We start from the raw sequence: 25,723 nt of genomic DNA on the forward strand, positions 1-25,723 counted from the left end.
TTGAGTCCAAGTGAATGTTTGGGCCGAATTTGAAGACAGTCCTTTGAGGCGTTTGTGAAATATCGATAAAACATGAATCCCAAGTTTACAGAACTTGTTTTGTCACGTTTAACTGAGCTGATTTTACAAAACTTCGAACTAATTATTCAACTTAAGTTGAGTTATGTCACATTTTCACAGCAGCAGGGGAAACCCCATCAAACCACCACAAAGTTAACGGGGCCGAGCCGAGCCGAGCCGAACCGAACCGAACCGAGCCCCCGGCAGCAGGGGGAGGAGCGGCCGATCCTTCAGCTGTTCAGGGGTTTGGAAGAGCCTCAGTCAGTCGGTCAGTTGAGCTGCTAACACACACTGAGAGCACAGGTTAAATATAGCTGCTGATGACCGGGGACCCAACGGGCTGCTGGAGGGAGAGGTTGGACATCCCCAAATGATTTGACTTTCAGCTGGAAGAAAGAGCTTCTTCTGCTCTCTGAGCCCGACACCGCTCCGGCTGACTCGGACTCCAACCGCAGCTTCACGCGCCTTCAACTTTGGCCGAGCAGAAGAAGACAAAGTGAAGGTTGGATTAAAGAGGAGCTTTAAAGGAAACTTGTGTGATGTTGTGAGGAGTGTCAGCCGACTTATTAATAAGGACCGGAGTCATTTTTGGACTGAATGTCTGTGACACCACAGAAGAGCTGCGAGAACAGGTGAGTTTGATATCATCACCAACACGGGAAGTTTTGGACATTTTAGCTCGTAAAAGAAAAACAAATCTGACAGTGTTTCATTTAAAAGAAAATACACATATAATAATCATAAAGTTGCTCATATACTGTAAATACACAAACATACTTTTACCCACAGATACTCAGATATACTTGGATCCAAAGTTAAGTAAAAACTAAAGACAAGATCAACTTTAATAAACTTTAAATAAGAAATAATGGGACAGAAAGACTTGTAAGACATAAAAAGAGAGAATAAGTGTGACATGTCCAACACTGCATGAATAAAATACACATCTCTTGAAATAAATCAAAATCTTTCAAATTCTATTTGAAATTCTATGTTAATACAGAACATTTTATATGTACATAAAATGCATATAAAATGTACAGTTTAATTGTCAATAAATAAATACAGTAATTTATGCTAATAGATTTAATGGTTCTTCAGTTGGAGGGTGCTGTTGTGTTTACATGAGGAGTTATTACACTTTGAATGGAGGCATGTGAAATAAACAGCTGCTGCAGGAAGAAAGTTCAGTATATATGAAATGTAATAAGTTAAAGCGTTTCCGTGGTGACGGCTGTAATAATGAGTTACAGGAACACTGAACCGTGGCAAGCGTGTTCGTACTGAGTCATGAAAGCAGCGTCTATGAGACTCGGTGAATCAGTGAGTTACGACTCCCTTCATCCGCCGCCCAGTAAATGCTTGTTTCAGGAAGCAGAACATCAGGAGGCATTAATTTAATAGATGTTTTACCGGAGTACTCAGGATCGGCTCTCTGCGGCTCCACGGATGGAAGTACGTACGGCAGCTGCAACATAAGGAGGCAGAGCGCCGATGATGCAGCAGAAAAACACACCGAAACATCCAAACAACTTCCTCCAAACATTTATTCTTCTGGAGCTCTGTGTCTTTAGTTTTGCAGGAATTTAGTCCACTAACCAAAGCAGTCCTTTTAATATTGTACAAGTATTAATGGTAGTGAAGGAATACGTTAGAGGTTCAATTAACTGATGGCAATTCAACCAACACAGTATCTGAGCACATGGGAAATATGGTCCCAGTCTCCTCTTGTGTTCACGAATAATGGACAGAAAAAGGTTTTTGCGCAACATTATGATGTCACCGTGAAGTTGACCTTTGACCTTTTGGATATAAAATGTCACCACGTCACCATTTTCATCCAATTAGACATTTGTGCGAAATTAGTGTATGAAGTCTTTAGTTATGGCTACACGTGTGTTTTCTGAGGTTGATCACCATGACGTCACGGTGACCTTTGACCCTTGACCCCCAAAGTCTTATCAGTTCATCCTTCAGTCCAAGTGAACGTTTGTGCCAAATTTTAAGAAATTCCTTCAAGGCGTCCCTAAAATATCGGGGTCACGAGAATGGGTTGACGCAAGGTCACAGTGACCTTTAACCCCCAACATCTTATCAGTTCCTTCTTCAGTCCAAGTGAAGGAATAATGACGCCAACGACCGCCACGTTTCCCCTCTGCGGGCTTTCCGCCTCTGTAAGCATTAAACTTTCCTGCTAGTTTACAAAACAAAAAACTCGATTTCTCAACTTCAGGTTGAGGTCAGAAGTCGTTCAGTGTTTTGGACGATCGTCTGCTGTGGCGACCGAGCTGCCCTCCAGACGATGACCTCTCTGGTTGGAAAATGTTCCCCATTTGATCTGTGTGTAAAAACATGGAACAGCCCTCCGGCCTCGACCTCCTCGGTGTTATTGTACCCAGCATGCTTTGCCCGGTCCCGGTCTCCTGGGATCGTCCTCCGCATTAATAGACTTTTGTTTTCCAGTGTTTCCACTGCAAGTTATTTTAAAACCCACTGAAGAGTCAGAACGTGGGAGAACCCGGATTTTATTTCATTTATTCAAAGATATTTTCTTTTAGTTTGGAGCTGAAATATTGAAATCACCTGTTTGTTTTCTTTGACTGTCTCACAGTAAAACGTCTCAAACTAAAATCGATCAACAATCATCTGTGAGATTGTGCAGACGGCCCGTCATCAGGCCCGAGAACCTCTGATTGGGTTTTGGTGAGAATCCAGATCTCTGATTCTGTTCCAAGTCCTGACGGGATATTAAATATGGATATTAGTTTGAATTCAAATGTTACGTTGACAGAAGGGACGAGCGGTTGGCTCCTTTCTCAATCACACCGTATCAGCAAATCAAATGGAGCTTTTAATATTTCATAATGCAAAGAGAATGTTTCTTTGCTTTCGGGGACTTTTTTTCGGCTGAAATCAGGTTGAAATTTCCTCCAAAGTATTTAAAAACCCAATGAAACTGATAAGGAACCAACGAAGGGTTCAACTTCACATCTTTCCGTGGTCATACAATAAACAGGAAGTAGAAGAAAGACAGTGTTGTCCTGTGAAAACGTTGGGGCCTCTGAGGTGAAGCAGTCGGTCCTCCGTCGGGTTGGTTGCAGCATCCTCGTATCTCCCGGCTGCAGCTCAAGGCTGAGCGATAAGACGGGAACCATGAGATCACTCTGCTAATTCTGCTCACTAATCTGTGTGGGACGCTCAGCAGTGTCCTGTTTGGTTTCATAACAGCAAACATCTGTTCCCATGACAGCATAACAGGGAGCTGAGAGCGAGCATGTGTTCGGGTGTAGTTGTTGGAGGCAGCGTATCGAACAGCTGATAACATGAGGGTGTGTTTCGCTGGGAAAGATGACGACGGTGGCGTTTGAGCTCTCCGTGTTGGGGCGTGTTGTCTGAGCTCAGCGCCGGACCGTCCATCAGATGAAGATGAGCAGAACTACAGGAGTTTTCTTGGTCTCATTAAAAGCCGAAGATGCTGCACTGTCGTCCACGTTTGCGTCAACGTTCCTCTTTATGACCCAGAAAGTTCCCAACAGTCTCCCGCAAACTTGATGGATGCGTTCGTCTGTTTGTCGCGTTCGTTGTCCGCTTCATACCGACTGCAGAAAAAAGGAAACATGGTGTTCAAGGGCCACGATGAAGGCATCAAATGGAAATGCTCGTCAGCTGGTTCAACAGAGTTTAAAACCACTTCCTTTGACACCTTTTGGGGGAAGTCCGATTTATTTATATACTGCAACACATTTAAACACAACAGAGGTCGACCAACCTGCTGCACATAATCAAACAGAGTTCAAACAGTCACACATCATCTTCACAGCAAAATAAGTATTTAAACAAAAAAGTAAGAAGCAAGATTAAGTCAAAGCGAAACACACGAGAAGGTTTGAGGAGAAATAAATAAATTAAATGGAGGTTAAAATGGAAAAAAACTGAAAATAAATCAGTTTTAAATTGTTTTTGAACAGCTCTTAGTAAAAACCTCCTGTCCAGATGAACCTCCTGGTGAACCTCTGGTACTGCGACCACGGTATCACGGCAAAGCGTGTAATACACACGCCCGTCCACTAGAGGGAAGCATATCGGTGTCACGCGACGGGACTCTGTTTACATATAACTTAAGTTAATGAAAAAAGTTCGTGTTATTGTTCCGTAAGTTGCCGTGGTTCGATAAATGATCATGGATCAGAAATCATAGATAAACTAATAAAAAGATTTTGACATAAAAAACAACAGATTATTATAGATGAACTATTAGGAGTATTATTGTACTTCCTGATTCATGGAGGTGAATTTTGTTCTACTCTCAAATAAACTGCACAATTTCTCCTTCTGGGCTCTTTAAAGTGTCAGTTCACCCAAATCAGGAGCACTCGGTCCGCTCAGCAACACCAGAGGCTTCGAGGCTCCTGGTGTTAGGCGGTCTGTGTGGCAGTCTGCGTGGCGGTCAGCGTGCTGATCTGTGTGTTGGTCTGTGTGGCGGTCAGCGTGGCGGTCAGCGTGCTGGTCTGCGTGCTGGTCTGCGTGCTGGTCTGTGTGCTGGTCTGCGTGGCGGTCAGCGTGCTGGTCTGCGTGCTGGTCTGCGTGCTGGTCTGCGTGCTGGTCTGTGTGTTGGTCTGTGTGGCAGTCTGCGTGGCGGTCAGCGTGCTGATCTGTGTGTTGGTCTGCGTGGCGGTCAGCGTGCTGATCTGTGTGTTGGTCTGCGTGGCGGTCAGCGTGGCGGTCAGCGTGGCGGTCAGCGTGCTGGTCTGTGTGCTGGTCTGCGTGCTGGTCTGCGTGCTGGTCTGTGTGCTGGTCTGCGTGGCGGTCTGCGTGCTGGTCTGTGTGCTGGTCTGCGTGCTGGTCTGCGTGGCGGTCTGCGTGCTGGTCTGCGTGCTGGTCTGCGTGCTGGTCTGTGTGCTGGTCTGCGTGCTGGTCTGCGTGCTGGTCTGCGTGGCGGTCTGCGTGCTGGTCTGTGTGCTGGTCTGTGTGCTGGTCTGTGTGCTGGTCTGCGTGGCGGTCTGCGATGGTGGCCGTGCTCTCTGAGACCACTCGTTGCTCTCTCACGACTCATTTCTGCAACTGTCGTCACGCATGCGGTGAACCGACCGCCGACCGCAGGAGACTCGTCAGCGAGACGGCTCGTAAACGGTGAAATGACGCAAAAAAAAAGAACGAACAGCGGTCAAACTCTCTTTCACTCTGCTGGGCCCGCCAACTCTCCCTCCTCCCCCTCCTCTTCCCTCTCCCTCTTCCTATTCTTCCTTCTCCTCCGTCCTCCCTCTCCCTCCTCTTCTTCCTCCCTCCTACTCCTCCCTCTTACTCCTCCTTTCTCTCCCTCCTCCTCCTCCTCCTCCTCTCAGAGTTTATGAGGGAAGTGACCTCATGCTCGGGCCATCTGAAAGGCATGTGAGAGTTGTCCGCTGCCCGGCTGCATGTCGGGATGATGTCATCTCTCTGGACCGGTCGCTGCTGATTAGAGCTCGTGAACGAACCGCTGGGACGATGAAAAAAACCGTCCGGCCCCGATGACCGACGAGCTTCGGGAATGTATCGTTAATGTGGATGATTAAAAGCCGCACCGGGTGGAGATTTGTGTTGGACGCAGCAAAACATTACGAGACGATTCAAAGGTGTCGCAAGAGGACGTTGAATCTTTGTCTCGTGCCAGAAAGTTTCCTGAACTTTATCAAACAGCAGAAATATGCAGAATCACAAAATAATAAGACAGGACTGACCTCCGAGCTACAAATAAAGACAAACTGTACATAAGCTACGATGGATTCCTCTGTTCACTGTAGAATTATCAGCTTTTATTTTGGAAGGAAATTAAACAAAGACAAGATGTCACAAACTCCGACAAAGTAAGAAGCAGAGAGTCCACGCAAAAGATTCACTGAGTGAAGTTAAATCTGTGAAAACCCAACGAGGAGTTTGGAAAGCAGCACTAACAGATGTCGAAGGTGTGAACACAACAGAGAGTAGATGTCCAGCCTGAAGGCCACAGGTGAGCTGCATCAACTAACCACGGTCAGCTGGCGGCCAACGGACCTCTGAGGGAGACGAGACCGGCCGAGGACGGCAAGACGGTGGAGGGGCGTCAACAAGGGGACAATAAAGACACTCAAACGACCACAAAGAGACAAAATAATCACCAAGAAGAGACACAGAGATGTCTGACGTTACTCTAAGCTCCGCCTCCAGCTTCACCCGGATGAGTAAACTACAACTTTAGGGAAAAAAATCCTTTCACCACGTTATTTTCACGACGGACTCGTCTGCAGCCGAGAGGTTTTCCTGTACGTGCAGACAGCTCTCCGAAATAACCCGACCGCATCACATCCGAACCTCTGACCCACATTTCACGCCCGGTTTTACATTAAACTGGGCTGCAGCTACGACTTCTATTTTCAGGCCCTCCAGCTCACTCGTCCGCGCAGCAATCAGACCTCCATGAAAGGAGGAAGGTACCGACGGAGGGTCGAAGGTCACGCAGAGGTCGTCTGCAACGTGTTCCTCTGAATGAACCGCAGTCTGGTGGGAAGTGACGAGGAGAACTCTTCTAGACCGTCAAAATAAAAGTTCTGCGGAGAAAATAGAAGCGCTCTCAGTTATCTAACAACCTACTGAAGGACAGAAGGACGGTGAGAGTCGTTTCCAAAAACACCTCAACTCACATCATCATCATCATCATCATTATCATTATCATTATTATTATTATTATTATTATTATTATTATTTGTACTCAAGACAATCATCAAGGAAAACAATGATTTCGGGTCAAATTTTGTAGACAGAACATTTTTTAATATTTGAGATAAACAAACTGAAAAGTGACTAAACAGATTAAGATGATAAGAAAACAGTTATATCAACATTTTATTCCCAATACATTTGAGGAAGAAAAAGAACAACCAGATTAACATATAAATCTCAAGGAAATACAAAAAAAAAAAGGTGCAAACAAACATTTAAAAAAACAAACAAGACAACCACCTAAATTAACAATGTTAAAACATCAATAAAACATCAATTTAAAGGAAAATATAAAAAATGTAATTCTGGGACAAAAAGAAAGTTGCTGATCTTGCATTTTTACAGATAACGCTTCGGTAAACGATGAAAAGATGAAATTTCTTTCAATCAATCGGTGGATCAATCGAATGGTTTAACAAAGGAACAAATATGACAAAAAATGTAATTAATCATAAAGTAATGACACTATTTGGATAATATTTTGGTTTCCTGTAGAATAACTGAGTACTTGTTGTTTTATGGAGCTGTGAGGGATCTTTGGGTTTTTAACTGTAAAAACTCAAATACGTTAAAAACACAATCAAATCCTGCAAATTTGCAGCTCGGTAACTGATTTAAATAATATGAATCAGGTGCGTTGAAACAGAAGCGGGTTTTTTTAAGTCCGTGTTCGTAACACTTGCCGGTTGACGTGTGCAGATTCTGATTGTTCTATTTCCGACGTGGCTGCGACCGGCTGAAGGTGCTAACGTGAGTCCGTGTGAAGTCCCAACTGTGAGTGTCACTATTTCAAGCACAAGCTCTTGATAGTGAAGCACCGACACTTTTGATTTCAGCCGGCGGCGTCGACAGGTTTTTCCACAATTTCATTGGCGGTATTTTTTGGGGTATTTTTTTTTTTTTTTGCACCAGAGACGTTAAAGTTCAGGAAGTCACTTTTGATTGGTGGAGAGGTCATGAAACGGCGTTACGACTTCACCCTGACCTGGATGAAGAGGTCATCTCGGACCGGTGAGTAACGCCCTCTCCGTCCACCAGATGTCACTACAATCACTGCTCTGCTTTTACAGCCAAATACGTTAATTTACTAACTTTACTTGTTTAGTTGGAGGAAATGTTTTCCCCCAAAACTTAATGAAAAAATCCGGCTTTTCTTCTGCTTCTGCACAAATTGAAACTATATATCAAAAATAGGTGGCTGGAAACACACAGAAAGAAAGTGAAATATCAGCCTGACTGTATAAACTATTTTAAAATGAGTTGTGCACTTAAAGGGGTGAAGGTTGAATAGACTGAGAGGTTTGGATGAACGGCAGCAGGAGGTTTGGTATCTAACGGATGACTGGCTGCTGGCGGAGAGCTGCAGCGTCGGCCGGACCTCCCGGAGACGCTCGTTCCCTTTTATAGTCATATTTCAATCTGCTCTCTTTAAATCACGCTGCACACGAAGAACACAGTTCGACCAAGCTGAGTCGAACGCCTGCAGGGAGTCACGCACCGTCGCATTAAACTCCTGTTATCAGGAGTCGTAGTGAGCTTCACAGTTAAAAGCTCCGGTGCCGTTTTAAATCTGTAAAAACAGAAGAAATAGATCAAGTTTTATCAAGCTCTTAATATATAATACACATACAAGAACACTTTATTTTTATTTATTAGATTTTGTGTTCAGAACATTTAAAGTATATTTTCAAAAGTAAATTTTTATGATAAGTATTGATAACAAGGTGAAGAAGTCTCGCCTGTTGCTTTGTTGGTGAAACAATCAATATCTGTAGATAATAAAATTGTTTTTTTTCTTTTAGAAACTCAGGTAATTATTTAGGGAAATAAACAAATGTTTGTTTGTATTAATACATGAAACCAACATAAATATCATATTTTGTGCCAATTTGAAGGCACCGATTGATGAATTGTCGCCACCAGCCAGTTGTCCGACATGAGTTTACTCTTTCTGTTGCCAGTTTTCTAAATTTCAAGATTTGTGCAATATTTGGATGGAAAACTCACAAAATAATCCAGAAGAGCCTTAAAGAACAAACAAATCCAGAAAATCCGCCTATAAAGGTAGATAAACTCAGATTTAAAGGTTGAAGTGATTTCAAATGGCAGCGTTTTGAACGCTCGCTGGCCGGACAGGAAGCAGGAGCCACGTCAGGGGGGATAAAGAGAAGAATAAATATGAAGCCCGGTGGTCGTTTGTTTGGAGGATCGTGAGAGCTGCAGCTGTGAAGGAACATGGAGGCGCTGATGGCTTATAAAGTGATAGCTGGAGTTTCCCCCTCGTTGGACTCTGGTCGCCAGCGGGGAGACACTAAAAATACCCTGTTTTGGTTTCGCCACACAAACAGCTGCGACTGCTGCAAGGACGGCCGTTAAACGTATTTACACTGAAGTCGGCCGAAGAGCACGTGAGTGACAGGTGAGGCGTCGGATGAAGTGACATGTGACCGGAGAGCGCTGCATTCAGGACGTGTCGGCACAATTAAAACCATTATTCACACATTATCTCCAGCGTCGCCGTCACGCCGGATAAATACTATCAATAATGGAATTTATTCAAATGTTACGGCATTCGAACACAGTTTAAACAATATGACACGAACGATTAAACAAACCGCTTCTTAAGTCAGCGTTCGTCTTTTGTTAGATTTAGTTTTTTGACCTTGATAAAGAACAATGGAGACTCTGGAAATATGAGCGTTACAGCATGCTAACATGCTATGCTAGCAAAGTTGTCAGTATTCAAATTATATATCATACTTAAAAAAGTGTTACAGATCTAGAATAGTCATTTATAATGCTAATATCCTACCAGTGTTATCATTTCCTTTTTTGGACAAAAAAATCTGCCATCAGCACAGAAAAACCTAAATGATAAAAAGTTGCTAATTAAAAAGTAGGAACACATTTTTTTTATTTTTTTTATTTTAGTCCATTTAGCCGGATGTCGTTGTCATAACAACGTGATAAATGAAAGCTCAGAATAAGGGTTAGCGCTCGTGTTGTAAAGCTCGCAGCGTATCAGAACGGTGGTTTGTTAACATGACTGATCTCGACTGGAACGATGAGCAACCAGCAGCGTGAACAAACAATCCCTCGTAGCGGCATTTTTCTCTCTTATTTTAAATCCGACTTGTTGCACGAAGGTCATCAGACCACCTGTTTTAAAGAAAGATTCCGGAGTCGAACCCGCAACCTTCTCGTTATTGGATGAGCTTTCTCAACACGCTGCTGCCGGCATTCCTCCGGCACCACTTATCCACCGCTGGTGTCGTGTGTCGACCGCCGGCCACAGCTGTCCGAGGTTTTATCTGGACTGAAGCATAAACCAGAAACACACACACACACACACACACACACACACACACACACACACACACACACACACACACACACACACACACACACACACACACACACACGGAGGGCCAGAGATCCAAACCACAATTTATTCAGCTTCTAATTTTAGTTTGTTTACATTTGTTCCTCAGGAGTTTGACGTACTAAAGGAAAACTAATTTCATATTATCTATTAAATAAATATCTATATCTATCTATATATAGATATAGATAGATATAGATATTTTTTTCTTTTGCAGCATGGAAGCCGGTTTATCTCCAAATTTACAAACAAACAGATTTAACGTCGGCCTCGATGTGAAAGACGTGTTTTCTGATCATAAAATGTGTTTCTAGTCAGAATATTTATGGATTTTGCAAAACCGTTGCACAGGGTAAAATGTCGGACATTATCAGACGACTTCTCCGGGGAGACGTTAGCAGTGTTTCGTGCTGGAGGTCTCTGGCGAACGAAGCTCTGAATCCTCCTGAGAAGGTAAAACTGTTTAAACGGAGGAGTTTCCGACGCCGTCGGCACGGAGAGAAACCTCGTGATGCAACATTTGGCAACCAGAGAGAAAATGACACAACCTGCAAACCGAGCGTCTCTATTTACAGACCCGATACTCGCTGTTTACTCTGTTCAACTGGCCTCGTTAAGGAGTCACATTTTATAACGATAGTTAACAACGGGGCGACAACGCGGTGCAGCGGGTGGAAGGTTCGGAGGTTTTCAGAGACTCGGCGTGGCTTTACTGCGTGTTGGCTTCACCGGTGATTCTGAATTGGCCGTGAGTGTAAATGTGACCCTCAACAAACTCTTTCAAAAGTTGATCTTATCTGAAGTTGGTTTGTTTTTTGGAGAATTTTTTTTTTTTTTAGACATAACTGATATTTTGAAATGTGTGAAATGCACATGATATTAAACTTAAGTCGTATTTTACACTTTAAAACAAAACAAATCTTAACAACATATAAACCGTACATAAATATGGATTATATCGTATAATGTCCTGTATAACAACTACTTTTGTAATCTTATGTATTTACTTCATAAAACCAATGAAATTGTCTCAGATGCCCAACAAACCCCACTTGTCCAACCTTCCCATGTTATTTCATTGTTATTTGAATTGACAACACTGGTGATTTATCACTAAAATTGAAGAATTTTTATTTCTGCTAACCACAGATGAAATAAAAATGAAATGGAAACGATAAAACTAAATAAAGAGACTTCACATTAAAACCCTCAGTTTGTTTTTTACACGCAGAACGCTGTAAAACGTTGTTTATGTGCGTCCGTCTGTACAGTAAGTGTTGTAATAAAAGCCTTGAGGCAGCAGAACCACAACACAGAACCATGAAGTGGACCGACTCCACGTTCTCATCCAGAACCCTTCGCCTGAACCTCCAGCTCGGATCGGTCTGCGGTTCCTCCTCTGGTCCGCCGGTCCGGCCGCCACCACGAGGAGCTGTGTGGTTTCAGCGTGGGCGACGTTGGCATCTCCCCTGAAACAACTATTAATAACCGGCAGCACCGCGTTGCTACCGCTCTGCTGCCAGGATTCTCTCTGGCTGAGTCACGGCCCGCTTTCATCCGGACCTGCAGCCTCCACGAACCCTGGCCTCATTCACGGTTAATAGCCTGAAACGCACTGTTTTCTCAGGACCCCCCTCCCGCCAACGCTCCCGGCTGTTGATTTCATCATTGTTGAAGCTAAAGAGACATCAGTGAGGGAAGCAGTGAGCCAACTCACTGGATTTATGTTCCTGTGTCGCAATGTATTAAACTCACTTTTCATTCTGTAGTTATTGACTTCAACACCACGCAGTTTGTCTTCTGTTTCTTTAGAGTTTCTTTTTAAACATGACCACGTTTGTTCCCTAATGTTGACCAAGTACTTATTTAAACCTGCCCATGATCTTTCCCGAACCATAACCATGTGGTTTTGTGTTTAAACTTGAACCAAAGTGGTGTGAGATCAGGAAATAGTTTTAAAAATGCACGAGGCTGGTTTATTTTGGGTACTTTAGTTGGCATATTTGGTTTCATTCAGGTTTCTGAATTGGGATATAAAAAAGTCACCATGTAAACACACTCGTTGTACCTTAAAATGGATCATTTGGACTTTTACTTGGTCATAGTACATAATGTTTGATTATCTGAAATACATAAACCTCAGCCAGGTCAAGTGCCCAATCGTTATGTCCGGAGGACTGACAGTCGTCCTTTGAGGTACAAACTATGAACTGGTGGCAGAATTTCGGGGTGATGGGCTGGAAAATGTCTGAAAGGATCTACTGCCTCTTGGTGCCACAGGGCACCTTCAGAGGTTTTGTAGCGTTCAGGCCTCGGTGTGATGGAGATGTTTGGGCGAAATACCAACGGCATGTTTGGCAAAAATAATGTAGACATTGGATGTTTTGGCAAAACCCAAATTATATTTAGCATCAGGGAAAGAGTTTCATTATGGAAAGGAAACTAAGATCAACATTGGAGGACTGGAACTCATCGGTAGGGTAATATTTTGGTCCAGGACAAGGAAAGATATTGGTTTCGCTTAAAACAATATTAACTGGAAATGTTATGGGACACAGAACTGAGATTTTCTGTTGCATTCTTCAAGAAAACAGTAAAACGTACAATCAACATGCTGTCACGCTCCTAAAACATGGATGAACCAGGTTTTTAAAGATTACAGCTCAGACCTGTAAAGGATCATTTTACACATTTCAGTCCATTAAGTGGAATATTTCATGTTAGAAGACTCACAGTTCCTGAAATATATACCGTAACTTTCCAGGCAGCTGCTGAATTGGTGCCAGTTAATTCCGGTACGCAATGAAAACCATCTTGCAGGACTTGAAGCTGAAAGATTAGATAGGTGATCCATCATGGGGAACATTTCATTGCCTTTATTTTCCTGTCAAAGCCACGCTGTCATCACTAGCAAATATATTTTTGTGGTGCATTCAAGAACAACTCAAATTTGAGGCTGAGCTGCACAAAAGCATTCTATAATTGGGCGGACCTTCAAGCCCAGTAAATCTCTACAAGTTGATGTCAAACTGGATCCAAACTAAAACCAGTGGCTTGAATTCACGGCATTGATGTGGAAATTTATCGGGTTTTTTTTATACCTCCTCACAGGTAAAAAAATGCGATCCAGGAGCTGCACCATGGAGGGTCCAGATGACGGACACATGCAGCCCACGAAAGGTTTCATCAAGCAGGAGGAGGAAAACACGCCGGAGCTGCCGAAGAGGAAGATGAAGGTTCAGAGGGACGAGAAGGACGGGAGGACGATGGTGTCTGGAACCAAGAAACCTCAGAAACCAGCAACGCCAGAACTGTCGAAGAAAGACCTGCTGCACCTGCTGGGAGTCATGGAGGGAGAAGTTCAGGTACGAGTCGGGTTCACTTCCAAGAAGTGTGATTACTTTAACGACAGGTCAATGGTGCTCATCGTCATCCTGCCGTTAACCACATCAACCCGGTTCATTTAGATTTAGAGGTTCTGGGATGGAAACATTTGAAAGACCTAAAATAATGTTTATGTTTCTCAGAATACTGCAGCAGAAAGTTCAAGTTCAAAGCTGCATTCATCAGTACGTTTGTGGTCTTTTTGCTTCTTTTTGTAATTTTACTTGAGTCTAAATTTTTCACCGAGCTCTTCGGCCTCCTTTTGTGCTTGTTTCATTGGTCTTTGTGGTAAAACCTTGAAGGAACTTCTTCAAATTTGGTACAAACATTCACACGTACTCAAGGATGAACTGTTCAGACTTTGGGGGTCAAAGGTCACTGTGACCTCAAGCCCGTCCCATTCTTGTGAATGTGACATTTCACAAACGCCTTGAGGGAATTTCTTTAAACTTGGCATGGATGTTCACTTTGACTCAAGGATGTACTGATTTGAATTTGATGGCCAAAGTTTTGTAGTAGATAGTATCAAAAAAATTTCATTGGTGTCATTAAACAGAATTTTTTTTTTTTACCAGGAGTGGAAAAGGGCCCTGAAGTTTTATTTATTTATTTATTTATTTTTTAAAAAAAGACCATAAAAACTGTTTTCCTAATTGTTGAAGTTACTCAGTTACAGTTTCATTGCAGTTAATCCAAGTGATTTGTTATTGATTGAGATGTTTAAAGAGGACAGCTTGGTTACCATGCCAACCGAAGTGTTGGTTATTGTCTGTTTCAGAAACAGTTGAATTCCTTTTTGCCTAAAGCTGCATTGGGTGAAGGAGTCACGCAAAACCAAAAATATCTTGGAAATATAGTGACATTTGACTGTGTGATGGTTAGATTTAGAAAATAAGCTTCCCGGTGTGGAAGCAGCCAACCAGCTGCTGCCGGCCTCCAGTCTGATAATGATTTTCTAATGGAGGCAGATTTCTGAACGGGTCTCCGGAGAGGCAGGATGCTGCTGCTGCCGCCGCCTCGCCCTCTGTTTCCATCCCGCTCATCTGTTTGGGCGTGTTGAATATTTTCCATCAGAGAAACAGAGAAATACTCAACGAGGAGCGACACTTCACGCAGCTTTTGTTTCACATTTCAAATGCTTGGAAAGAAAATAGTCTCTGGTTCAGATTTTTAAATATTGAGGATGCCAAGAATGAAACAATGTTTTTGTCACCTGTCTTTTAAAACAGAGCATTTTCCTTTAATAATTTCTACTCATTGAGATCACAAATCAGAATTTTCAAAATTGGCAGTATTAACACTGTGATCAACAATACGAAGGTAAACATTGCAGTGATGCACAACTTCACAGCATAGTGAAATCACATGGAATATTATAGATTGCACCATATAAACGCTCCACAAATCAATGTTGAATTAAAAAGGAACTATTTTTCCAGAAAGATCCGTAAACAAGATGATTTAAGAAGAAACTCTTTTAATCAAATCACGAGATAGATGATAAATGAATTTATACTCCTCACATTAAGAAAATAGTGATGCCTTTCCAGACTTTGTGTCTTTTAGTGTGAGCTGCTGTGTGAAGGGAACAGCTCCCTCTGCTGGTGAAACCCGGAAAAAGCAGAAAACTTGCAGTGTTTTGTTGTGTGGTTGCATGTTATCAGGGTGAAAGGAATTGATGAGGTAATGTTTTGGAGCCACTTGGGTACAGGTCGCCTGAGAGAAGTTTATTATTATTTTCATTATTCAGTATGTTAACATCGTTAGACAGCCTCATTATCCATTTTGTTGTGTTAAAGTAAAACCAATAGTAACCCTACCATCACTGTCACAAAAACGTGGGTCAAAAATGCATCTAAAACTTTAAGTTGGTTTCATGCTGCGCTTCATCTACAGTTAAAACGTTTAATTCATTCACCTGTAAAAACAGTTCAGGATACAAATATCCACTAAATACAACTTTAAAACCAAACTCCGTTTCCCAACATGACCGTATCGCCCCCTGCTGTGTGTCCTCAGGCCAGAGAGGACATCATCGGCCTGATGAAGTCTGACAGAACCCGACCGGAGACTCTGGAGGCCCACTACGGCTCGGCCGTCCCCACCAAGCCGCTGCAGGCGCTGCAGAGAGACGGGCAGCTCGTCCAGAGCTGCAGCGAAACCCACGACGTGTACGAGAAGCCCATGATGGAGGTGAGCCGACGACAAACGGACTTTATCTCCAACACTCTTCCATCAGGTCAAAACATAAACTAACGAAAGTATTTCTCACCGCGTGGAGCAGAAGTCTCCAACCCGTCGCTCGCCGATCCATCTCAGCATTTTTTTGTTATTTATGTTTCGCCTGTCCGAGAAAACGAGGCTATCAACTTTGATCCATTAACAAGTGCACGACCTCCCTTCGCTTCCTCCACCTGTGTCAGTGCAGAGGAGGTGCAGCTCCGCCCACAGTGAGACACAGAGATCAGAGGACAGAAACACAGCAGAGAAGTTTCTGCTTTGTATTTTCCAGTTACAGTCTCTGTTTAGTTAAGATTTTTACATACTAATGCATTCAAATGGAGGAATTCTCTCAAAAAGAAGATTAAAAACTCTGTAATTTGTCTCTTTTTATCTTGTGTTTAATACGTGATTACATCATTTTTGCCAATTAGGGTTTTGTGATCCATAAAATAAAGCAGGAACATTTCAGTTCTTGTCATTAAACTCTTTCTGCAGTTTGACAGCAGTACCTATCAGGGGAAGTCTGGTGGAAATTCTCTGAAATTTACTTTTAACTGTAATTTAAACTCCACATACAGGAAGCAGTGATTTCCAAACTTTTATTTTGGCGGTGCATTTACACCAGACTTCATGTGAGTGAAATTATCTGCTGAACTGATTCTTTGTTGCGTTGAATGGCGACGGTTTCTGTTTGAAAGTGTGATTTTCTACGCTGCCTGAGATCTGCAGGGTTTCAGTCGAGCCGGACGGCGTGAAAGTCTCTGAATGAAGCTCGTAATCGTGTGCAGAGTCGCTCCCACACACACAATGTCTCCATCACCGTGGCTAATGCTCGGGCATGCTGCGTCGGCAGATGTGCCGAGTCGCCGTCGGTAACGAGTGTGGACGTGTCTCCCCCTCAGTTGGACCGTCTGGAGGACAAACAGAAGGAGACGTACAGACGGATGCTGGAGCAGCTGCTGATGGCGGAGAAATGTCACCGCCGCACCGTCATGGAGCTCGACAACGAGAAACTCAAACACGCCGACTTCATGGACAAGAGCGACGACTTCACCAACCTGCTGGAGCAGGAGAGGGAGAGGTGAGGTCACCACGGCGACAGCACCTCCACACGGGTCTGAGATAGCAGAGAAAAGCTGCAGCTCCTCTTTATTTCTTCTTGTGTTTGTCAGACTTTCCTGTCTGTGGCTCTGAACTCCGAACTCACTGCTGATGATTTAAAAGTTCAAAAACTGCTTAAAAAACTTTACTTTTATTTCTAAAACCAAACCAACATCTGAATCCATCCGAGAACCTTCATCAATAACCGTCTCAACAGTCATCGGAGCTCCTTGAATCCTCCTCTTTCTGGATCTTTCTGCTAAAATAGTTCATTTTACATTTTAACACTGATTTGTGGAGGATTTTTGAAACGTGTTTCTGAGATTTAATCTTTTATATTTCATGCGATTTTGCAACGCTGCAAACAATTTCTGGGTCATAAAAACCAAACCAACGGGTTTCTGAATGGACCCGAACACAGCCAGAGGCTTCCTGCAGAGACATCGTCTGCCAACGAGGCCGCAAAGACAGACGCTCTGAGTCCTGAGAGGAAGGAGGACGATTATTAGATTTAAAACTTATTTTAAAGCCGCAGGATTTTTTTTTATTAATGTTAGCCTCGTCTGGTTTTCCTACTTTTGCTCCTCTTTTGCTGTGATTTTACTGTTAAATATTCTTCAGGAAAAGTCCTAATCAAACACTTTAAAATTAAGTTATTATCTTGTACAGTATAGATAAAATTTCTCCCTGAGAATTGATGCTTTTAACGTCATTAATTGCCTAAAACACAAGACGTTGGAAATAACGAACGACTTCTTGCTTTTCTCCAACGAGAGATCCAATCTGTGCAGCAGAGGAGGACAGTTTCTTCCCACGTCTCCTAAATTACAAGCAGCCAACAAAAAGTGCAAATGTCTGCACGACAAAACACAGGCCATCCCGAGTGCTCTTTATTTATGTACAACATGCAGCTGGAATAATGGATTCCAGAGATGGAGAGCCTGTGCATCTGTAAGCTCATATTAGGAGCCTCCTCTGTGACCTCACTCACATTCGATCCAGCCTCCGTGGAGGATTTATGTCTCACGTATTTTCCCTTTTGCATGATACGGAGGGATTATAATGAGAAAGGCGGCGAGAGTCTGGCATTGTCCTCCTCCCAAAACAAGAACTCACGCCTCGCATTGTTCCCGTGTTACCATGGAAACGCTGCCGGGCTGGCAGCAGACGGTCACATCAGACCGGACCAACAGTTTTTTGGAAAAAGAAATGTTTGAAAACTTGAAAGTGGAGTTACGTCAAACCTGCCGCCTCCTCCTCAGCATCCCGAAGGAGGGCGGGGCCTCTGGGTGCCACAGACGGGAGGGGGGGATGACATCAGGTTGAGCACAACCTTTTTTCAGTGTCCACCGATGACATGTGAGGAATGTGGCGGCTAATTCCCCTCCTTCCTCCCCTCTCTGACCCCGGAGACACTCAGCAGCTCAGCAGCTCGGCTTTAAAAACACTCTCAGACATGGATCAACCTGCGATGCATCAATACTTGTTGGTGAGTTGAGTGGAAGTTTGTTAGGAAGGAGGTTTTGATGCAGGGAAGGAGTTTGGAGGTTTGGTTTTTGAAGACTGACATTTGTTTGGAGTTTGAAGGGTTCGTTGCGGAGGGCTAAGATTTGTTTTTGTATTCGAGTGTCTGACATTTTTAAAAAGGAGTTGAGTTTTCAGAACTTTGATTGGCCAGTTTCTCCTGTTATTGCTTTGTCCAATGGTTTGATGCAAGTTTAAATGTGTGAAAGTTTTCTTGAAGTTGTACGTCGGGGTAACAGAGTTGAATTTGTTTTAATCTGTCTACCAAAGATGTCAATGAAAGGTGAGTTTTGGTGACGGCACGAATGCAAATATTTGGGGTTGATGGAAAAGTGAAGAAGATGCAGCCAAACGAGTTGAAAATGTTTTAACTTAAATTGTAAATTTGCGCTTTGTGAACCTGCAGAGGCTGCATGCAGGAATACGTGAAACTGTGGAGCAGTAAAGTGACATGTTGGTCATTTTGTTTTGGTCACCAGATGGTAAAAACAAACAATAATCATTTACTTTCCTCCATCCCGCGTCCAATTATTCATGTTTATAATCAAATTTCTCAACATTTGTCTGTTGGAAATATTTGATACTAACTTCCGTTCCCATCTGGCCTCACCTCTGTCTCTTAGACTCAAACGGCTGTTGGAGCAGGAGAAGGCCTACCAGGCTCGTAAGGACAAGGACCACAGCAGGAGGCTGGATAAGGTCCGAGCGGAGCTGGTCAAGCTCAAGTCCTTCGCCCTGATGTTGGTGGACGAGCGGCAGCTGCACATCGAGCAGATCGACCAGCAGAGCCAGAAGGTGCAGGACCTCGCTCAAAAGCTGCAGGAAAAGGAGCAGCGACTGGCGGCGGTGAGCGACTCCGCCAAGGAGGACGGCCAGAAGGTCCTCACGCTGGAGGCCGAGCTGGAGCACAAAGCAGCAAAGTTCACGCAGGAGCACGAAGAGACGACCGCCAAGCTGGCGGACCAAGAGTCCCAAAGCCGGCAGCTCAGGCTGAAGCTGGCCGGGCTGGCGAACAAGATCGAAGAGCTGGAAGAGAGCAACAAGGTGCTGCTGAAGTCGGAGGAGGACCTGCAGGAGCTGAGGGAGAAGATCAGCAAAGGGGAGTGCGGGAATTCGTCTCTCATGTCCGAGCTGGAGAATCTACGCAAGAGAGTGCTGGAGATGGAGGGCAAGGATGAGGAGATCACCAAGGCAGAGACTCAGTGCCGGGAGCTGAGGAAGAGGCTGCAGGATGAGGAGAGCCACAGCAAGGAGCTGCGGTTGGAGGTGGACAAGCTCCAGAAGAGGATGGTGGAACTGGAGAAGCTGGAGGGGGCGTTCAACAGGAGCAAAACGGAGTGCTCTCAGCTTCACACCAACCTGGAGAAGGAGAAACGGGTCGTGAGAGATCTGGCCGGTGAGCTGGAGACGGTGAAGACCCGGCTGAAGGAGCTGGAAGCGTCAGAGTCGAAGTGCGAAAAGGCCGAAATGGTCCTCAAGGACGATCTAATGAAGCTGAAGTCCTTCACGGTTATACTGGTGGACGAGAGGAAAAACATGGCGGAGAGACTGAAGCAGGAAGAACAGAAAAGTGACGAGTTAAGTCGGAAGTTCAAAGCAGAGCAGAGCAAAGTTACGGAGGTCACGGAGAAGCTGATCGAGGAGAGCAAAAAACTTCTCAAGTTCAAATCGGAAATGGAGATCCAAGTGACGTCTCTCGCAAAAGAGAAAGATGTGTTAAAGAATCAACTTGTGAGCGAGGAGGAGAAGTGCAGGGAGCTAAATAACAAGCTGAGGGGGATGAAAATAAGAATGGATGGACTAGAGGAGACGGAGAGGGAGATGCAGCGAAAGAAGGCCTACAGAAATCCAGACGAAGACAACAAAGTGAAAGAGCTCACGCTGGAAATCGAAAGACTCAAGAGCCGCCTCAAACAACTGGAGGTGGTGGAGGGAGATTTGATGAAAACCGAAGACGAGTACGATCTGCTGGAGAAGAAATTCAGGACGGAGCAGGACAAAGCAAATGCCCTCTCCACGCTGCTGGAAGAAATGAAAAGTCAGATTGCCAGAAACAAAGCCATAGAGAAAGGCGAGGTCGTGGGTCCGGAGGCCGAGCTGAGGGTCCGCTGCAAGATGGAGGAGGTGAAAACCAGAGAGCTGCAGGCGGACGTCCAGGCCCTGAAGGAGAAGATCCACGAACTGATGAACAAGGAGGACCAGCTCTCCCAGCTGCAGGTGGACTTTTCTGTCCTCCAGCAAAGGTTCATAGAAGAAGAAGAGAAGAAGAAGAGCATGAGCCAGGAGGTGGAGAACCTCACCAAGGAACTGGAAGCCACCAAGCGGTACAGTCGCGCCTTGAGACCCAGCATGAACGGCAGGAGGATGGTCGACGTCCCGGTTACCTCCACGGCGGTCCAGACGGATGTGATGACCAGCGAGCCGGCCGAGGAGGAGACGGCAGCAGGTTTTATCCGTAAATCAGTTCTAGAAGAGAACCACCTAATGAGCCACCTCAGACAACGTGGCGTTAAGAAGCCGACAGTCCTGGAGCGATACCCTCCGGCTTCGGCAGAACTCGGGGCGAGGAAGTCTTGGATACCCTGGATGAAAAAGAAGGAGGCCATCACGCTCACTCAGAGCGAGAAGACCAACGGGGCGTCGTCCATGCTCCATCCGCCCGAGATGACCATGTCCCAAAAGCCGGGTCAGCCACTCCACATTCGAGTGACCCCGGATCACGAGAACAGCACCGCCACCTTGGAGATCACCAGCCCTCGAGCCGAGGACTTCTTCTCCAGCACCACCATCATCCCGACTCTCGGCCTCCAGAAACCTCGCATCACCATCGTCCCCAAACCCATGACCGTCGCCTCGAAGGCCAAAGGGTCCGATACGATGGGAGGTCTGGATCGGGCCAAATCCCCGGTCACGATCACCACCATCTCCAGGGCGAAGAGTCTGGACAAGAGCAACGGCGGCGGTGGCAGCCTTCAGTCGCCGGTGTCCATCATCACCGTCAGCGCCACTCCGGTGGCCGAAGCCTGCGCTTCGTCTGAGCCTCACGAAGTTACCGCCAGCCGCACGGTCATCAAGATGACCCCGGAGAAGCAACCGGGACCGGCACGGAAATACAACGGCAACAGCAACATCATCACAACAGAGGACAACAAGATCCACATCCACTTGGGTCCACAGTTTAAGAGGCCGTCAGAGAGCTGCAGCAGTCCCGTGTTGACACTCAGGTCGGTCGGGTTGAGCCCGGATGGCAAGGAGACGCCGACGGGGACGGTACTCCGGTCGCCACGGCAACCCTTGACGGGGAAGACGACTCCGAGCAAAATGACGAGCAGCATAACGATCACGCCGGTCACCTCGGCGGCCTCCAGACCGACACAGTCAGTGGTGAGAGCTTTGACCATTATTAACTCGAATGTCCTCCATCTGAATACGTTCCTCAAACCTAAATGACTTTTTCATTCACAAAAAACGTCTAAAAAATGTCTAATTTTTTACGTTGCAGTTGCTTCTGAAATGTTTCAAAATGAATTCAGATGGTGTGTGCTTCCTAGATAGCACTCTCTCCAGGTACCAAACAGCCAGTTCATAAACACACGGTATGAGCTAACCCCTGGAATGACCTGCCAATCATTCGACCCCCCCTCCACAGACCTTTCTACAAGTCCTGCACGGACAGATTTCACAAATTCACCAACTGACCAATTCACTCCTTTTGAACTAAATGTCGGCGGCTGCTGAACACTGGGGATGTTTGACTTATGAGCACTTTTAATTTACGCATAAACAACCTTGTTTCAGGATTCTTGGTGTCAATTAATTGCAAGAAGGTCGACTTGAGTTAACTCCAACACGGTGGTGTGAACGGTTCCAGTAAGCACTGATTTACAGGTCACGAAATTCAAATTGAATTTGGACTTAATATGGTTGAAAATCAAAGACTATGAAGGCACCTTGGTTGAACTGTTGTTTCGATATATCAATTAGTACATTTCATGCCGTTCCATCTTTCTCTGTAGTTCAGTGGACTTGTTACCAGAGAACGTAAAAGTATTTTGGAGATAATTCCCATTGTGACCTTTTAGCGTTGTTTTATTGCAGCCAGCAGGGGGCGCTTTATCCCCAAATGATCAATTGCCACTAAATACGTTATCATGGACAAAGCCTGTCCAAAACCTGCTTACTGGGGCGTTCACATTTTCTTCACTTAAAAAACTTAAAATCTTTCATACGGTTCCGTAGAAACACGTAACAACGTCTTTTCTGCGATCCGGACTCTTTCCTGTGTCTCATGTTGGTTTTTTTCGTTGATTTTTCCAGCCCGGCGCGGATGTGCAGTCGGCTCGGGGCGCCGCCACACGGATCCCGGTGTCAAAAGGTATGAAACCGAGCAGCAAGGCGGTTCTGGGCGGCGTGTCGACGGTGACGAGGTTAGAGTCGCGGGCCGACGGCCAGGCCATGAAAATCGAGCTGAGGAAGTCGATCGTGTGCGGCTCCGCCTCTTCTGGGGGAGGCAAGAGCTGAGGACCTAACACGCTGCCATGGCAACGACTCGGCGTGGGCGTCTCGTGATGACGAGTTTATCACGAAATCTGCCGCCAAATTTAAGAAACAGGTCACATATGGGACTGTGATGTCGCCTTTTATTACAGTTTCCGAACGTGATTTCATGTCACTCCGACTTTCATTTTGCTTTTGAACACGTCAGGTCAGAATATTTGTGTCATTTGAGGCGCCGGCTTTTAAGGTTTTATGTTAATGAACCTTTTCTTTGCATGAGAAGGAATTTGAATGCATTTTGATTAACTCCCAGACTTTTAATCTCATCATTCATATTTTTCGTAGTATGTGTTTATTTTCGGTTACTGAGGCACTGTGAACTGTTTGAACTGCCAGCATCCATGTGACAGGCACCCAAATAAAAACTATTTATCTCTGAAACCAAGTATAGCATTGCCTCATAGCTTTCTTTTTTTTTGTCTGTGTGTGAGCCTTGTGTGACATCCATGATATTAACCCATGCTGGCGACCGAAACGCCACCGAACAGCCGTGAAAACTAATTTTTACTGCTTCCATGGCCTGTGTGGAAATAATAGCACATTTCAAAGTCCACAAATTTATTTGAAGCAGCTATCAATCAAATCAGGACACAATTTAACAAAACAATTTTAATTTGAACAAACATGATAAAAAGTACTTTGTATGAGAGACGCCATATTTTGGAACAATTTATCTGATTTTGATTTTATTAGTTTATTTATTTCGTGTCCCATCAGCTAACATGGAGGGGGCGGGGTTTATGATTATGTTTATGATTTTTTTCTGTATTACATTGGACACTGTGAGCATTTAGCTCCCTCTTGTGGACACGTAAAGGACTCGTTTCAGGAAGAAACTGCAGCAGAGGCAGCCTCACACGGCCTCTGATGGTCTGATTATTAAATAACTGCATACTCCGAATAAACACAAATCAATAAACCACAATTACCTGCAGGGTTTTCTGAAAGAGGAGACCAGGAAATAAGGAAATCTTGAATTCTTCTGTCCGACAGAGAATGAGAGAGAAATCCTGCTAGTGTGCTGAAACAAGGGAATGAAGGCAGGATGTTGTAGAGTGCAGTGAGGGTTGAAAAGGAGCGTCTGTACAACAGGAGGGGAAACATTAGAGGAGAGAGTAAAACGCTGCAATCACAACAAGCTGAATGGCTTTCGTTTCAGCTGCAGCACGTTGGTCGTGACTCCCCCGAGGCGGGGAGGAGATTTAGATGGATCAAATGCTCCTTCTGGGAACACCATCAGAGGCTGAATGGGATTATGAAAATCACATCAGGGCCCCGTCATGGCCGGCTCCTCTGAGGAAACAGACCGGAGACTGAAGGGAGGACTTTTCTGCTGCAGAGGAGGAAACATAGCTGGAGGTTTAATCTCAGTCACATACTGCATATCAACATTATGACGAGACAGGAGCTTCAACTGACTAATATTTTCAGTATTGATCCACCTGTTGACATATTTGCAAATATCGAATTATTCATTTAGTCTATAAAATGTAAGAAAACAGTTTCACAATTTCCCAGAGTTTAGAAACACATCCCACCAACATTTCAAAACTCGATTCTATTCAATTTTCACTGAAACAAAACACAGAATATCTCCAAATACTAAGAGGCTGAACATTTTATTTTTCTTTAAAATATAACATAAATCAGCGGAAGTAGAACAGCCAATAGAAACCCCTGAGAGGGCTTCCCAAGTGAGAAAAAACTTTTTTAAAAACGAACAAACTGAATTATGATATTATGCTTATTTTTTAGCTGTTTTTTCATGTATCTGCTTCTTTTTTGTAATTAATTGTAATTCTTAATTGTCTGTCTATGTGTGCTGATCTAATTTAATTCATTCCATTTTAATCATGTTTTAACAAAACAAAAAAAAGTTGTAGGTGTGTTTGATTTTTTCAGTCTTGTAGCCTGAGGCCTCAGATATTAATTAAAATCTGAGCTGTGAACGACCTCAGAGACTCGAGACTGTTCAGGTTCTTCTGCCTGAAAGCGGCAAAAAAAAAAAAAAAAAATAAAAAAAAAAAAATCAATCAATAGAGAATTTAATTGATAGTTGATGATTATAAAAATGTTGTTCTGAGTTTTCTAAAATGTAAGTTACAGACTGTGGCCTTCATGGAAACCCGTGTTTTGTTCCACCACAGGTTCACAGATGGACGCAGCAAACAGCCACCGCTGAGAGGTGAAGAACGATGATGATGACGGGACACTTTCTTCTTCTCACAAAACAGCAAAAATACACACAAACAAAGCTGTACTGAAAAATGAGCAATAAAACATCAGAAAATGGTCAAACATGTCTTATTTATGTTGTAGAACATAAACACCCTAAAAACGCAGTTACAGTGATGTACGACTAAGAAAAGCACTAAATCAACACATGTATGAGTCTTGAAGCAGCCAATAAAACTCGTTAGAGCTCTAATCTGATCTGGAAATAGAGCTGGTTACTCTGTGTGTGAATACGTGAGAGGTAAACAATCAGAATGAGGTCAGTGTGAACAAAGATTTACAGGTATGCTGACATTTTTTCAAGCTATTGTTTATTTTAAATAAAAAAAGTTGATTTCTGACAAACATTTAAGAAGATTTTAAAGTTATGACGGTCATACTTTGGCATGGAAGCGCTACAATCTTGTTTAAAAGTTTAAATTTCATTCAAATGTTAAAATGAAGCTGAGTTTGCAGGTTTAAAGTGTCTTTGACGGTTTATTAAACGTAAGAATAAATTATTCTTGTTGATCAAAATACATT

The 25,723-nt window shown here is 44.1% G+C and overlaps 1 protein-coding gene across 3 annotated transcripts; it reads left to right on the forward strand.

The window, feature by feature from the left end:
- Positions 1–349: 349 nt before the first annotated feature.
- filip1b (filamin A interacting protein 1b) lies at positions 350–25,524 on the forward strand. Of its 3 annotated transcripts, XM_069177462.1 has the most exons (7): positions 350–692; positions 13,289–13,542; positions 15,581–15,754; positions 16,687–16,865; positions 19,033–21,793; positions 22,727–22,784; positions 25,114–25,524. In XM_069177462.1, the coding sequence occupies exons 2-7, from the start codon at positions 13,297–13,299 to the stop codon at positions 25,146–25,148; spliced, it is 3,453 nt and encodes a 1,150-aa protein (XP_069033563.1). In that variant the 5' UTR covers positions 350–692; positions 13,289–13,296; the 3' UTR covers positions 25,149–25,524. The 3 variants fall into 3 exon arrangements, with proteins under 3 accessions (XP_069033563.1, XP_069033561.1, XP_069033562.1); XM_069177460.1 differs by lacking the exon at positions 25,114–25,524 and having other exon boundaries at positions 22,727–23,356; XM_069177461.1 differs by lacking the exons at positions 350–692; positions 25,114–25,524 and adding an exon at positions 10,849–10,925 and having other exon boundaries at positions 22,727–23,356.
- The last annotated feature ends 199 nt before the right edge of the window (positions 25,525–25,723 follow it).

Source organism: Embiotoca jacksoni, unplaced genomic scaffold (assembly GCF_022577435.1).
Source record: "Embiotoca jacksoni isolate LCO1_2020_lvr unplaced genomic scaffold, fEmbJac1.0.p SCAF_73, whole genome shotgun sequence".
Classification (NCBI taxonomy): domain Eukaryota; kingdom Metazoa; phylum Chordata; class Actinopteri; family Embiotocidae; genus Embiotoca; species Embiotoca jacksoni.

Excerpts from the sequence above, each read along its gene's own strand:
- filip1b (XM_069177460.1), top strand. The coding sequence starts at position 13,297 with ATGCGATCCAGGAGCTGCACCATGGAGGGTCCAGATGACGGACACATG. Across the intron at positions 13,543-15,580 it reads TCATGGAGGGAGAAGTTCAG|GCCAGAGAGGACATCATCGG; the intron begins GTACGAGTCGGG and ends GTGTGTCCTCAG. Across the intron at positions 21,794-22,726 it reads CCAGACCGACACAGTCAGTG|CCCGGCGCGGATGTGCAGTC; the intron begins GTGAGAGCTTTG and ends TGATTTTTCCAG.